Consider the following 14,429-nt stretch of genomic DNA (forward strand, 5'->3'; position numbering starts at 1 on the left):
CGCGCGCAGGGACACGCGGCTCTCTCCATCTCTGCACCCAACTCCGTCCCTCCTCCCTCTTTCTATCCCCTCGAGCCATCAGCCCCCCACAACACCTTCTCACTGTGACCACCCGAGCTCTCGGCAAGGAGACCAGGCAGCCATTTTCACTGGTTCCCTCATAAGTTGCGCGCAGGGAGCTCTGAGACGGTGACCCCGCGCTCCACGCTAGCGCAGAATAACCGAGCCCTAAAGACAAGCGTAGGCGGGAGCGCAGCCTCACATCAGATTCAGCGCGGGACATTGACACCCTGGTCCTAGTTCCTGGGGACCTCAGACTCCAGAAGGAAGGGTCTGTGGGCAGTCTGGGCCCGCGAACAGGTACAAGCTTCTGTCCCCCACGCCAGGGCGCTGGAACAGTGACTTCGCGTCCCTAGCGATCTGCGCGGGCCGATAGAGTCCACCGTCTGAGTGCACCCCGTGAAGGGCTACGACGCCCTGCCTGGCCCTAGAGCGGCCTGGAGGAACCCCGAGTCAGGGCTCCCAGATTCCGGCTGAGCTCCCCTCGGCTTGTCCCTTGTCACAGAAGGCTGCAGCAGCGTGATCCACCGGACCCCGTAGGAACCCAGGCTGAAGCCCCGGAAAGCTGCGTTCCTCCTCGTCCCTGCGCGCCGGCGTGGGAACCAGGGAGGCGGCCGCTCCCCTCCACCCCCACCCCCTGGAGCAGACGACCGTAGGAGCACGCTGCCGGGGACCGAGGGCGCGGCCTGGGTAAGGAGAGAAGGTGCGGGCGCAGGGAACGCTGGGCGGAGTCCCGCAACGGAGCCGCTAGGACGAGGCTAGCTAGCTGCAACTGCCGACGACGCACACCACTAGCGGGACTCCGCGCTCACGCCCCGGGGCGCCCAGGCTCCGCCCTCTACCTGAGCCGAGGCCCCGCCACCGCCGCGCCATTGGGTAACCCCGCCGCCCGTCAGACGAGCCCCCGCCGCCCTTCCCGGGCCCTGAGCTGCTCCTCTTAGCGCCCGGGCCGCCGGCCCGCGCCACTCTGCCGTGCTGCACCCGCCCCAGACCTCGCAGCTGCCCCGGCGCCTGCGGCGGGCTCAGGGCGAACCATGCGCCCTTCGAGCGCACCGCCTGCCCGCTGGCTCTGCGTGCTGGCAGGAGCCTTCGCCTGCGCCCTCGGACCAGCGGTGGGTATGCGCCCCTCCACCCAGATCCCCGGGATGAGGGAGCTGCGGGGGGCGGTGGATCTGGGGCCATCCGGCCATTGGGGCGGGGTGGGGGAGAGCAGCGGGAGCGCGGTTCTCATCTTCTCTCTCCACCCGGGGCCGGATCTAGCTCAGAGGCGTGGGAGCTCGATGGCACCGGGCCCTCCTAGCGCAGCCCAGAGCGCTCACCTCGAGGCGATCCTAGGCAGCAGTGGAGAGGTTGAGGGCGAGAGGGAGCTCTAGACTTGCTTTTTGAGGAGTGCCTGTAGGGGTGCATGGGGAAGGAGAGCCGTGGGAGCAGGATCAGGTGAGATGGGAGGTTTGGTAGACTGAGGTGGGAAGGAGACTATGAAGGTCTGAAAGCGTCGCTAGGCATTTTGTGAACTTGTGGGATGAAGACCCGCCAGCAACAGATGCAGTGTTTATACCTATGGCTTGGGAAGGGTTCTTTGGGAACTTATGGGTGTCAGGACTCGCCTTCCTGTGCCCTATCTCCTCTAACTATAGGATGGTGGTGGGCAGAGAAAGGTCAGAGTTGGTGGTAGGGATAGGTGTGCTGCGAAAAGCAGGGGACCTTGCTCTGCCTTTGACTTCTGCTTCCTCACCATACCGATATGTGTGTGGGTGTGATCCTGTGGCTGTGAATGGCTCACCAGGACCGTGGGGCAGATGCTGGGTCACCTCCTCTGAGAGTAAGGAAGACCTCAAGACTCAGTCTGCCCATTTTACAGAAGGGCAAAATGAGGCCGCAGGAGCCACACCTGTCCTTGTCAGCTATACTTGGATAGAGGTGATCTTCTTCCTCCCTTTGCTTCCTGCCTGTGGGGCTGTTGCTTCAAGATAGTCTTTTCCCAAGTGGATTCTGGTCTGAAGACAGCAGGCTGCCTGGAGGAGGGTGGGGAATCTTCGTCACCTTGGGGGTTCTGTTCCATGGTTACCTCCCTTACCATCGCCTCCATCAGAACATGAATCTCTTCCCACCTAGCTAGTGTCTGCACGCACTAACCTGGGAAACATCCCCTAGTGAAGGAGCAGCCCTCTGAGGATTGACAGGTGTTGCCCCTCCCTCTGCTTCACAGTCCCACCTCCTCACACTCCAGGCTCCACCAGACTCACAGTCTTCCGGCCACACACCAGCAACTCTCCAGTGCTCCCAACTCTGGGTCCCAGGAACTCTGATTTATTTGGATAAGCCAGGACTCTTTGGACCACTGGAGGTCTCCAGGTCCCCTCCATCTGGGCATAGCTTGAGCCTGGCCCCTCCAAAGCCTTCCTTCCCATCTTCCCAACGCTGGCTCCTCCTGATTGCTTCTGATCTCCCACTCTGACCCATCCTACATCTCCACCAGCCTCCCTGCCTGAGCTGTTCTGCTCCTCCTGTGGAGCCAGACTCACTGTCCTCTTGGCCCAGTTCAGGGCCTGGCCCACAAAACGAGGGGAAGGGACTTAGCCTGGCATGGAGGAGGGCCCCAGTTCCTGCTGTCCTTACTTGCTCTCTCCTAGAATGGGCACCCAGTGTTCCTGCTCCAGCCGGACTTGGGGGGGGGGGGGGACGACACATTATCAGAGCCATAAAATGGCAGCTGCAGAGTTCACATTGAAGGCACAGAGCCTTATCACTCTGTTTATGGGGCCCTGCCTTGGCCTGGGAAGGGGAAATCTTTGAACGGGGAAGCCAAAAAAAAAAAAAAAAAAGAAAGGAAAGAAAACCTCCAATGTCCCAGAGGAGGAAATGAAATATGTCCCAAGGCCTTCCATAGCTCCTTCCCCCTGGGCAGCAAACAGATGCCCAGTGCCAGGCTAGTGGGAACACTCAGACTGGAGACAGTCTGAGGCCTTACTTTGCAAGAGTCTCCACTGTAGAAGCACGGCACAACTAGCGACGTTAAATGGATGTGGGGAACAGCCTCTTAGGACTGAGGGACAGGGTTGTTGCAACAGACAAACAGGGAAACCTCCCTGGAAGAAGCAGAGCGATGCCCTTGAATTTGGCCAACTTCAACTGCAAATTATGAAAACAGCCTTTGCTAGCCTGGCCTCAGAGGGAGAGAGAACCCAGTGCCCAGTTCCCATTAGAACCTGCATGGCTTGGATGAAAGGCAAGGCTGGCTTCTCTGAGTGTTCCACAGACAGGTGGAAGCCACCTGCTCCTGAAGGTCACGCCTCGCCAGAGGAGTCCTTCCTGGCAACTACGATCAACCTTTCTAGGGTCTTCCCACTACTACTGCCCAGGCCTCTGGCCTCAGCAGACCATACTGTGAACTTTAAGAAATATGGTGGCTACTGGGCCAGGCTACCTTCTAGAATAGAGAGACAACCTCAGTTATGCTTGCTCAGGACTCCCAGGGCCATGCTGAAAGACAGAACTCTCTAGAGGTTTGTGCCTCCCCACCCTAGAGTCTGGAGACCTAGCCTCTTCTGAGGCTTCTGTAGCTTGCATGGGGGTCACAGCTTAGGACAAGAGCCTGAGACCCTGCCCTACCCCTACAGCCATGTCTAGTTGGCTTGGGAAACATCTTTAATCTCCATAGAAGGACCTGCTTTCCTCATCTCTGAAGGGACAAAGGAACCCTTGGCCCAGTGTGAAGGAGAATTGAGAAGGCTAGGCAGGGCTGGAGCTAGCCCCACTTTCTAGCTGGGGCCTGATATTCTCTGAACCCCAGGTCCAAGTGAGACAGAGATAGGTGTCCAGACAGGACCTGTGTGAACTCTGAAGGAAGAAAAGGTAATGAAGATGTTGTGTGGCCCAGGTGACAGGTCATCCCTGCTCCTTGGTCCCCAAGCTTGGACCTTTGTCCAGCCAGGGCAGGCAAGATCCATGGAGTGGGTGGAGTATTCTCATGAAGTGTCTTCAGGAAGTGACAAGGTCTCCTTAGAGGAGGCTGGGCAGTAGTTGGCAGGACATCTCACAGTGAGGGAAGCCTCGATGGCAGTCCGGCTTGTGTCACTGTACTGGCACAGGGCCCTACCCGCCACCCTCCTGCATTACCAGCCCCGTCACTGTGGCTGCTTGGTGCACAGGTAAGGGCTGGAGGCTGGGGACAAAAGTGAGCCTTGGCCTTTCCTCCCGTTTGGATTCCCAACATTGTACGCAGGAGAGCCACAGTATATAGAGATTCTCTCCTTCTTCTCAGCAGTGCCTCTGAAGAAAAGAGCTTAATCTCTTCATTACATGAATAGTTTTTTTTTCTTTTACTGTAAAATGTTTCAAACATAAAGAAATAGAATATTATGTTAAAGCTTTGAGTAGTGGCTCATGCCTGTAATTCCAGCCCTCAAGAGACTAAGGCAGGAGGGCTGAGTTCAAGACCAGCCTGGGCTCCTCAGTGAGAACTTGTCTCCAATAAGTAAGTAAATAAGAATATCATAATAGGGACTGGAGGAATGGTTCAGTGGCTGAGAGCAACACACTGCTTTGCAGAGGACCCAGATTGGTACACTCAACAACCACACCTAACTCCAGCTCCATGGCATCCAGTCCATCCAGTACCCTCTTGTGGCATCCTTGGGCACCTGCAAGTATGTGATGAAGATACATATGCTAAGATACAGACACACACACACACACACACACACACACACACACACACACACAATTTAAAAATCTTTGTAAAAGGATAGTATTATGAACATACAGATTCCCTAGGTTTGACATTGGGTAACTTCAATGTTTAATTTTTACATCACTTGTTTATTTTGGCTAAAGTACATTTAAACTCAATTAGGGAAATATTGACTTTTAACCCTGGTCCAAATGCATCTCTAAAATCAAAGACCATTTTCCTGTATAACTATGGTATTCTGGTCACACCTAACACGATATGCATGCTAGTCTCCCTCATATCCAAATATTCTCCAACCACACTTAAGCACCACAAGGTGAACAGTGACATTCTCAGAGGGTTATCTTATTGCAGTGGCTCTTCTCTCTGACTGATGAGGTTAGACAGCCAGCTGGCAGGCATTTGGGGTGAGAGTGAGGTGTCTATGCATTCTGTCTTATTTGGTTCAAGGTACTAAGATCCACATCTCTCAAGAAGCACCTCCTCCTAGCCACCTTCAAAACAAGTTCTTCCTGCATAACAGGGCATTGGAGGAGGGGAAGAGCTGGCATCTGTGAATTGAAGACCTACAGCCTCGGGCTCCTCGGGTGGTTGGTGTTATTCTAGCAGCACCCACAGATCCTGGGTCCTTTTCCCTGGGGCTGTCCAGGACAACAGGGGGTTTACATTGAGTATGTACCCTGTGAAAGGCTTCTTGCCCCAGAGGAAACTTCCTAACAAGTGCTTGGGATGGAGCAGACTGGATGTCTCTGCTGAGATTCCAGCAACTATGAGAGCTCTCGAAAGTTCTCTCTCTCTCTCTCTCTCTCTCTCTCTCTCTCTCTCTCTCTCTCTCTTTCTCTCTCTCTCTGTGTGTGTGTGTGTGTGTGTGTGTGTGTGTGTGTGTGTGTGTGTTTAAAATGAGCTGGGCATGATGATACACACTTGCAAGCTCAGCACTCAGGAGGTTGAGGCAGGAGGATTGCCAGGAGTATGGTTTCCAGTTTGGGACACTTGTAAATAAGTGGCCCGTATACATTCACAGAAAAGTTTGTGTGGGGACATATATTTTGTTTTCTTGGGTAAATGCCTAACTGGCTAGCCAGATGTACACCACTGTACATGGCTTTTCCATGGGTGTTGAGGATCCAAACTCAGGTCCTCATGCTTGCCCAGCAAATAATTTACAGATGAGGGCATCTCTACAACCCCAGGAAAGTTTTTTAACCCCCAAATGCAACTCTGCACCCTGATTTCTCCTCGTTTTCCTCACTCCCGCAGTCCCCCTCCCATCAAGAGGAGCCATGATTTGTAAAATGTGGATTAACCGAGAGGGAAGGTTCATGTTCTTGAGAAAGAGGCATAAAAATATGAAGGGAAAAGAAATCAGATGTGCTAGAGATGGAGGGAAACAGACAGCTTGAGACCTCTCCACAGAGGTTCAGACTGCCCAGGTATCTGACAGGCATGATGGCAGGGGCAGGTCCAGCCTGGTGTGGGGACGGGGCTAGGACTTTGATAATAACTGCTGCCCACTCTCAGAAGTCCCCTCCTGTGAGGCCAGTGTCCTTGTCATGTGAAGCTCGATATGATATGCTTGTGCCGTTGGGAACAAGAGTCTTTTGGGGGAGTATGAGGCAGACTGAGGCAGGAGAAGTGTGAACTGAATGCCATTGTTGTATTTGGTTGTTATGCAGACATGCTTGAGTAAATCACCCGGTCACCCACCCGGTCACTACTCGGGTGACCGATAGTCTGATCCTGTGGTCTTCACAAGGCTCTGCCACCTCCTCACCACTGCCTCTACAGCTCTGAAGTGGCAGCTCAGCAAACCAGTGTGTGTGTGTGTGTGTGTGTGTGTGTGTGTGTGTGTGTGTGTTGGTGTGGCAACCACACAGGTCAACTTACTACACCTTCCTGTTGGGGGTTTTCATGCCCTCCCCAATAAGATGAAATCTTTAGTCCTCTAAAGAGCTTTTTCTCTCACGGCTCACAGTTTCCATGTATGCCTATCATCATGTGATCTGGGTTCAAGGATGGGGGGACTTAAACAAATCTCAGTATGTGTGATGCTTTCTGTATGGGGCCAATGCAATAGGGAAGATATCAAATAGGACCACTCAGTGTTCTACCATCTACTGCCGATTCCCTACCTCATCTGATGGTCCCAAATTCTGTAACAGGACACAACAGCACAAGTCATTCATATTAATTCCTAGTGCTTACAATTCTGCAGACAGCACACTTTTCCTGACTCAGTCCACCTCATACTCCCCTCAGAAGTCACCTGTTCCCCTGTATCCAACCACCCATAATGTGACAGGTCTTTGCAAAGTGTGTGTACCCTACCCTCATCCTTTTGGACCACATCTTTGAGGGTCCCCCATAGTCTAGGAGTCAAAACTCATACTTCAAAACTGGCATTCAAGGCCTTTCCCAAGTCTATCCCTGCCTCCTTTCTATGACTCCTCACAAGAACTCCTCACAGTAGCTACTCAAGGCTTCCTGCAACCTTGAACGTGGTAAGGAGTTCATGTCTCCCAGTCTGTGTGTACCCTGGGATACTAAGTCCACCCAGGATTGTCTAAATCTTTCCTCATTCTATATAAACTCTGTGATCTACCCCGATCCCCACTGTCCACCAGGATCCCACCCTGGAGCTTGTCCAGTGATCAGCAAACTTGGCTGTATTTGCCCAGGGAATTTTTCAATGTCCACTGTATATCTGAAGTCCAGAAGGATAATGAGGATGTTTAGAAAAAGGAAACAAATGGGAGAGGAAGTCCAAGGTCTGCCTGAATTCCTCTGCGATAAGGGCCACAGGGAGCTGCCCTCGCTCTGTCCTCCCAAGGGCCATGGTTGACCAGATGGCCAAAGGCAAATGTCCAGCAAAGGATTGATGCTACACAGACTAGGGTCAAAGACTTGGGTCCTGTCTGAGGATGTGACTTACTGGATGACCTCAGGTCCCTCTTTGGGTCACTATTTCTTCTGCATTCTTCCGGACAGGGGTGTTTTAATCAACTAAATTTGGCAAAGACAGTTTAACTACTGGATACCATTCCTCTTCATGGTTCACAGCTATCCAGGATTCCAAATTACCCTGGGGACTCCTGGATCCATGCCCCTCTCCTCTCTCTGACTCAAAACCATGCTCTGAGGCAGTACTTCTGGAGGGACAGTTGCATGGTGTCAGCCAAATTTTATTAAAGAGTATCAGGCAGAAGTGGCTAGGAACTAGGTGTCCCGTAGTGACTCAAAATGGGGAGATGGTTGTTGGTAACCCATTTGCCTTGCAAGCACAAATACTTGAGTTAGATCCTTGAACCCGTGCTAAAAATAAAGAATAAAGGAAGAAACAGAGGGAAGGAAGGAATGAAGAAAGGAATGAAGGAACACAAAACTGGGTGGGTAGCAGAAACCTGAAATCTCAGTGCTGTGGAGTCCAAGACAGGTGGATTCCTGGGGCTTGCAAGCCAGCCAGCCCAGTCAGTTTGGCACATTCCAGGCCAATGGGAGTGCATGTTTCAAAAAATAAGGTGGAGGGTGCCTGAGAAACAGCACCTTAGGTTATCTTTGGCCTCTGTGTGCACATTTACACACTTATGCCCGTGCACATGTGCACACATGCACACACACACACACAAATATGGAATACCACCTGGCAATCTGTGTAGTCATTACTCTGTCTTAAGAAGACTCCAAAAGTGAGGAACAGCCATTATTCTGTCCTCAGACCATAAAAATGGACACATTGGGTTCCTGAGATTTAAAAAAAATTAACTAGCTTAAACTATAAACAAGGCTATTGGCTCATATTGTGGGAAGATCTGGTTTCAGACATTGCCTGCCTTCACTGGCAAGCAGCTCTGGGTTGTCTCTGTCTCCATCCTGCCGCCCCTCAGTGGCCTTCATCTTCATGTTCTGTTTGTCAACAAGATTACCACAGTAGCCCAGCCTCTGGCCCTTTGAGGTTTTCCCAATCCAGTGGGGAGAATTAAACCCACTTGCCTCCTAGTTTAATCCAAAGTCCCAGGAGTGAGAGCCTTCTGGCTCAGAGGAGCATGGCTTGGGCCAGGTGCCAGGCGCTGAGTCTGGGAATGCTGACTGCCTTAAGTCTTGGTCACACCAATCCCCTGTAAGAGGGTTCACCGGGAGAGTGATGGGGGGCGTGTCTCTAATGAGAACCTGGCACCAGAGGAGAGGAAAGCTTGTGGGTAGGCTTGTACACAGAAACAGCAGGTATCCACATGGCCATCCTGTCTTCATATCACAGCACAATGTGACAGAAGGTGAAAATGTGAGGGGAACCCCGAGAGTTGGGGATGAAGCCCCAAATCCGAAGGTATCTAGCTGTTGATAGGCTGGGTCTGGGAAGGTACCTAGTGAGGAGGTGCGTGTTCCCAGATGAGCAAGGTAGAACAGTTGGCTGGCCAGTCCAACTTCCTCTTTCAGAGGTCACCTCCAGGAGACCCATGACTACCCCACTACTCTCCACACCTGAGGATAAGCCAGTCATGGATCCCCTAAGCCATATCACTACAAGCATTCTCGCTGAAAGAGGTGAAGCGTATGCTCCCTAAGAGGACACACAGGTGCCGGGTCTCCTTCAAGCTGCCTTTTCTTTAAATGACTCTGTGATGTTCCATGACAGTCCCGGGCTAATTCCATTTGCCACGTTGAAAAGAGCTTAGCAGCCTTTGTTCAGTACGCGACTTCCAGTCCTAGACATGTGAGGTCTGGGTGGCAGGAAGAGGTGAGGGAGGAGGTCTTCCTATGGACCTGGGCTAGGACAGACACAGTGCTAGTTGGACCACTGGTGACCTGGGAAATGAAATTTCACGGGAATGAAAGACCTATTGGTGTAGAAGGGACATTGTGGCCACGCTTCAGCTTAGACCTCTTTTTTTTTAATTAAGAAAATGTTTATTAATTTTACATACCAACCACAGATTTCCCCCTCATCCCTCCTCCTCTCCCTGGCCAGCCTTCCCTCTCCAACCCATCCTCCATCCCCTCCTCTGAAAAGCTAAGGCTTCCCATGGGGAGTCAGCAAAACCTGGTACATTAGTTGAGGCAGGTCCAAGCCCCTCCACCCTGCATCAAGGCTGTGCAAGGCATCCCACCATAGGTAATGGACTCCCAAAAGCCAGCTCATGCACTAGGGATAGATGCTGATCCCACTGCCAGGGGTCCCTTAAAAAGACCATGCTACACAACTGTCTCCTGTATGCAGAAGGCCTAGTCCAGTCCCATGTAGGCTCCACAGCTGTTGGTCTGAGTTGGTGAGTTCCCACTAGGTTGGCTCATTTTAGACCCCCTCTCTTGATGGTAGTGGAGAGCACCCTGCTGTCTGGGTGCAGAGCAGTCACTGGTGTTGACCCACTATGACCACTGGTCGACTTCTACATACTTGCTGCTGCAAGCCAGGAGGTCCCCTTGGAGAGAGGAAATAAAGAGAAGCTCCCATGTCTACATTGTTTCCACAAGCTTCCCTCAGCAAGGCTGAGTCGGGGTTGGGGGTTGGGACTGATGTTCATTTTCCATGCAGAGACTGAGTCCAGGGTAAGCAATGAAAGGGAGACTCGGAATCTCTAACTGTGAGGTCTTTCCCCCAAAGCTTTGCCTAGGGCCCACCCTGGTGGAGACTGTGATACTCTCCAACCTAGGCAGAGATGAGGAAACAGAGACTGCCCAAACGGTGGCCACTTCCTAAAGTCAGAGGCACAGAAGCTGCGCTAGTACGATTGCTCACTCACAGAGGCCTTCACCTTCTGCACACCCACAAACCCTCAACACCTGACACTTTCCCCTTGACCCCAGGCAGCTACCCTCAGACTCATGTCTACCACAGTGCCGTGTGTTGCCATGCTGCCTGCCGGTCCAACCCTGCTCCTGGGCCCAGGCATGCTGGAGGGCAGGAGAGAAGCAAGGGCTTCTTCATCCGCTCTGACTTCCTAGAGGCTCGGGAGGCTGGTGGGCTCTGGAGACTTCTTGTGGGGCCTCACTTACTTGCTTAAGCCTCCCTAGTCCTCGTGGAATCTGTTCTACCTTTTTCTGTGGTGAAGGAGATGGTGAGGACTGGGTAAGAAGGGTCAGTATCCTGTCCCATCTTCATGAGCAAGAATGAACAGAGGCTACGTATATGAAGGAGATGCTGCAGCCAGACTCCTTTGTTCTGCCCAGGCTTGGCCCCAGGAGGTCCAGGCTGGTGTCCAACATCCTATAACAGGGAACTCACTAGAATGACACCACCCATGCAGGGGAGACTGAGGCAGGGACATAGTGGCAGAGCTTAGTGATCAGCTCAAGATTCTGGGGAAAGGACCTTTGACCTCCACCTGGGGTTATACTTCCTCCAGAGTCAGAATCCTTACAGCAGCAGCATTGCTCGGGAGCCAAGAGGCCTGAGAGGATCCTCAAGGCAGAATCTGGGTGTCAGTGAGAAGATTGTCTAGAGCTGAGGCAGGAGTACAGTCTGGGGCTATTGTAGGGTACAAAGTGGAGCTGGGATAAGGGCTCATCTGGTCCTAGGATGAGTTCAGTCTTGGGCTAAGATGGGTTATAGGCTGAGATTGGGTTGGGGGTTCAGTCTGAGGCTATGGTGAAGACCTTGGCTGCAATGGACATCCAGTGTGGAACTCACATCCTCAGGATGAGAGCTGGTTCAGCCCTGCTCAGCCCCCTGCTCCTCAAGTCTGTGGATGAGGCTGACATCTCCGTCTGCTTTGTCCTCAGGGCAGCTGGGCAGCCAGCCCACAGCAGGAGTGTGAGTACCTGCAGATGATTGAGATCCAGCGCCAGCAATGCCTGGAAGAGGCACAGCTGGAGAATGAAACCATGGGTGAGTCTAATGGAAACAGGAGCCCCAAGTTCCCCTGTGTCACCAGCCTGTCCAAAGCATTCCCCTTCCATAACCGTCAGTCAGATGGGGATCGAGAGTAAGGATCACACCACAGAGCTCTGGGTCTGAGAAGACACACAGCAGAAGGGCCATAAGGCCTCCATGCTTTCCTGACCCCACCCAAATCTGGGGAGCTCCCAGTTCTTTTGTTTGTTTGTTTGTTTTTCTATTATCAGCTTGATACAGTATAAATTCTTATCTTTTTGTTGTTGTTTGTTTGTTCAAGACAGGGTTTCTCTGTGTAGCTTTGCGCCTTTCCTGGAACTCACTTGGTAGACCAGGCTGGCCTCAAACTCAGAGATCCACCTGGCTCTGCCTCCCAGTGCTGGGATTAAAGGCATGCGCCACCCACCACCCAGCTAAATTCTTATCTTAATAGTGAAATGTTTCATTGAGGCTTGCTCAGTAATTGAGTAAAACCAAAACTTATTATAAGCCACAGTCATCCTAGGGTCCCCCCTGCTATATATATATATAGTCTCCATGGTTCTGTAGGTTGCAGTCTGATTGTTCTTTGCTTTATATCTAGAATCCACTTATGAGTGAGTTCATACCATGTTTGTCCTTCTAGGTTTGGGTTACCTCACTCAGGATGATTTTTTTTTCTAGTTCCATCCATTTCCCTGCAAATTTCATGCTGTCATTGTTTTTCTCTGCTGTGTAGTACACTCCATTGTGTATATGTACCACATTTTCTTAATCCATTCTTCAGTTGATGGGCATCTAGGTTGTTTCCAGGTTCTGGCTATTACAAATAGTGCTGTTATGAACATAGCTGAGCATGTATCTTTGTGGTATGATTGAGTATTCCTTGGGTATATGCCCAAGAGTGGTACGGCTGGGTCTTGAGGTAGTTCAATTCCCAATTTTCTGAGAAACTGCCATAATGATTTCCACAGTGGTTGTACAAGTTTTCATTCCCACCAACAGTGAAGGAGTGTTCCCTTTGCTCCACATCCTCCCCAACATTGACTGTCATTAGTGTTTTTGATCATAGCCATTCTGACAGGTGTAAGGTGGTATATCAAAATCCTTTTGATTTGCATTTCTCTGATGACTAAGGATGTTGAGCATTTCTTTAAATGTCTTTCAGCCATTTGTGATTCTTCTTTTGAGAATTCTCTGTTTAGCTCTTTAGCCCATTTTTTAAATTGAATTGTTCAGTATTTTGATGTCTAGTTTCTTGAGTTCTTTATATACTTTGGAGATCAGTCCTCTGTCAGATGTGGGGTTGGTGAAGATCTTTTCCCATTCTGTAGGCTGTCTTTTTGTCTTATTGACCGTGTCTTTTGCCCTGCAAAAGCTTCTCAGTTTTGAGAGTCCCATTTATTAATTGTTGTGCTCAGTGTCTGTGCTTTTGGTGTTATGTTTAGGAAGTGATCTCTGGTGCCTATGCATTCAAGAGTACTTCCTTTCTCTTCTGTCAAGTTCAGTGTAACTGGATTTATGTTGAGGTCTTTGATCCACTTGGATTTGAGTTTTGTGCATGGTGACAGATATGGATCTATTTGTAATCTTTTACGTATTGACATCCAGTTATGCCAGCACCATTTGTTGAAGATACTTTCATTTTTCTATTGTATAGTTTTGGCTTCTTTGTCAAAATTCAGGTGTTCATATGTGTGTGGATTAATGTCAGCGTCTTCAATCTGATTCCATTGGTCCGTATGTCAGTTTTTATACCAGTACCAAGCTGTTTTTATGACTAAAGCTCTATAGTAGAGCTTGAGGTCAGGGATTGTGATGCCTCCAGAGGTTGCTTTATCATACAGGACTCTTTTAGCTCTCCTGGGTCTTTTGTTTTTCCATATGAAGTTGAGTATTTTTGTTTCCAAGTCTGTGAAGAATTGTGTTGGGATTTTGATGGGTATTGCATTGAATCTGTAGATTGCTTTTGGTAAGATTGCCATTTTTACTATGTTAATCCTACCTATCCATGAGCATGGGGGATCCTTCCAATTTCTGATATCTTCTTCAGTTTCTTCCTTTAGAGACTTAAAGTTCTTATCAAAAAGGTCCTTCACTTGTTTAGTTAGTGTTATCCCAAGGTATCTTATATTATTTGTGGCTATTGTAAAGGGTGATGTTTCTCTGACTTCTTTCTCAGCCTTTTACCATTTGTGTATAGGAGAGCTCCTGATTTTTGAGTTGATCTTGTATCCTGCCACCTCACTGAAGGAGTTTATCAGCTGTAGGGGAGCTCCCAGTTCTTATCTGGGAACAACATGGTAAACCATGGATGGCTCTGAAAGGACAGTTCTGCCTTCCAGGGTCCAGCCATGGCTGCTGGACTACCTGAGGTGGGAGATCTAGGGTACTCAATGGTAGAACCTTCCACGGTGAGTCAAGTGGGTCCATTGCCTCTCCGTCCCCTCCCTATCCCACCCATCATGGGAGCACTCCCAAATAACTTCCTTGACTCCCGACTTTCCCAGAGAGTAGATGAGACCAACCAGCCAGACCCTGCAGAGGCCATTAGGACAAAGGAGAGCTCTGTCAACTTGGCTTGGTCGCCCAGGGTTGAGCAAATTTGAAAAGGTGGGAAGGTCTAGGGAAGCAGAGGGGCTGAGAGAATGGGAATTTCATGACTCACTGTGCTGGGAGAGAGCTAGCATGGCGTGGCAGAAGCGGAAGGCAGCTGGGCCTCCATCCTGGGTCATCTCTCCAGGCTGTGTTTATGGTTACATAATGGAAGCAGGGAGCACCTGTCCAGCTTGCTGGCTCCTGGCTACCAACACCATTCTGAGGCTGTTATGTAACCTTTTTGGGTCCCTCCTTAACCCTGGTGCAAAG

General features: G+C 50.8%; 1 protein-coding gene across 3 annotated transcripts in view; it reads left to right on the forward strand.

The window, feature by feature from the left end:
* The first annotated feature begins 711 nt into the window (after positions 1-711).
* The window catches only part of Vipr1 (vasoactive intestinal peptide receptor 1), a 32,526-nt gene continuing 18,808 nt past the window's right edge, over positions 712-14,429 (forward strand). For 2 of the 3 annotated variants that reach the window (XM_036194284.1, XM_036194285.1), the window contains exons 1-2: positions 712-1,172; positions 11,471-11,576. In XM_036194284.1, coding sequence (XP_036050177.1) covers positions 1,095-1,172; positions 11,471-11,576 — 184 coding nt within the window. In that variant the 5' untranslated portion in view covers positions 712-1,094. The remainder of the gene's footprint in view (positions 1,173-11,470; positions 11,577-14,429) is intronic. The other variant, XM_036194287.1, reaches the window with a different exon arrangement.

Source organism: Onychomys torridus, chromosome 7 (assembly GCF_903995425.1).
Source record: "Onychomys torridus chromosome 7, mOncTor1.1, whole genome shotgun sequence".
Lineage (NCBI taxonomy): Eukaryota > Metazoa > Chordata > Mammalia > Rodentia > Cricetidae > Onychomys > Onychomys torridus.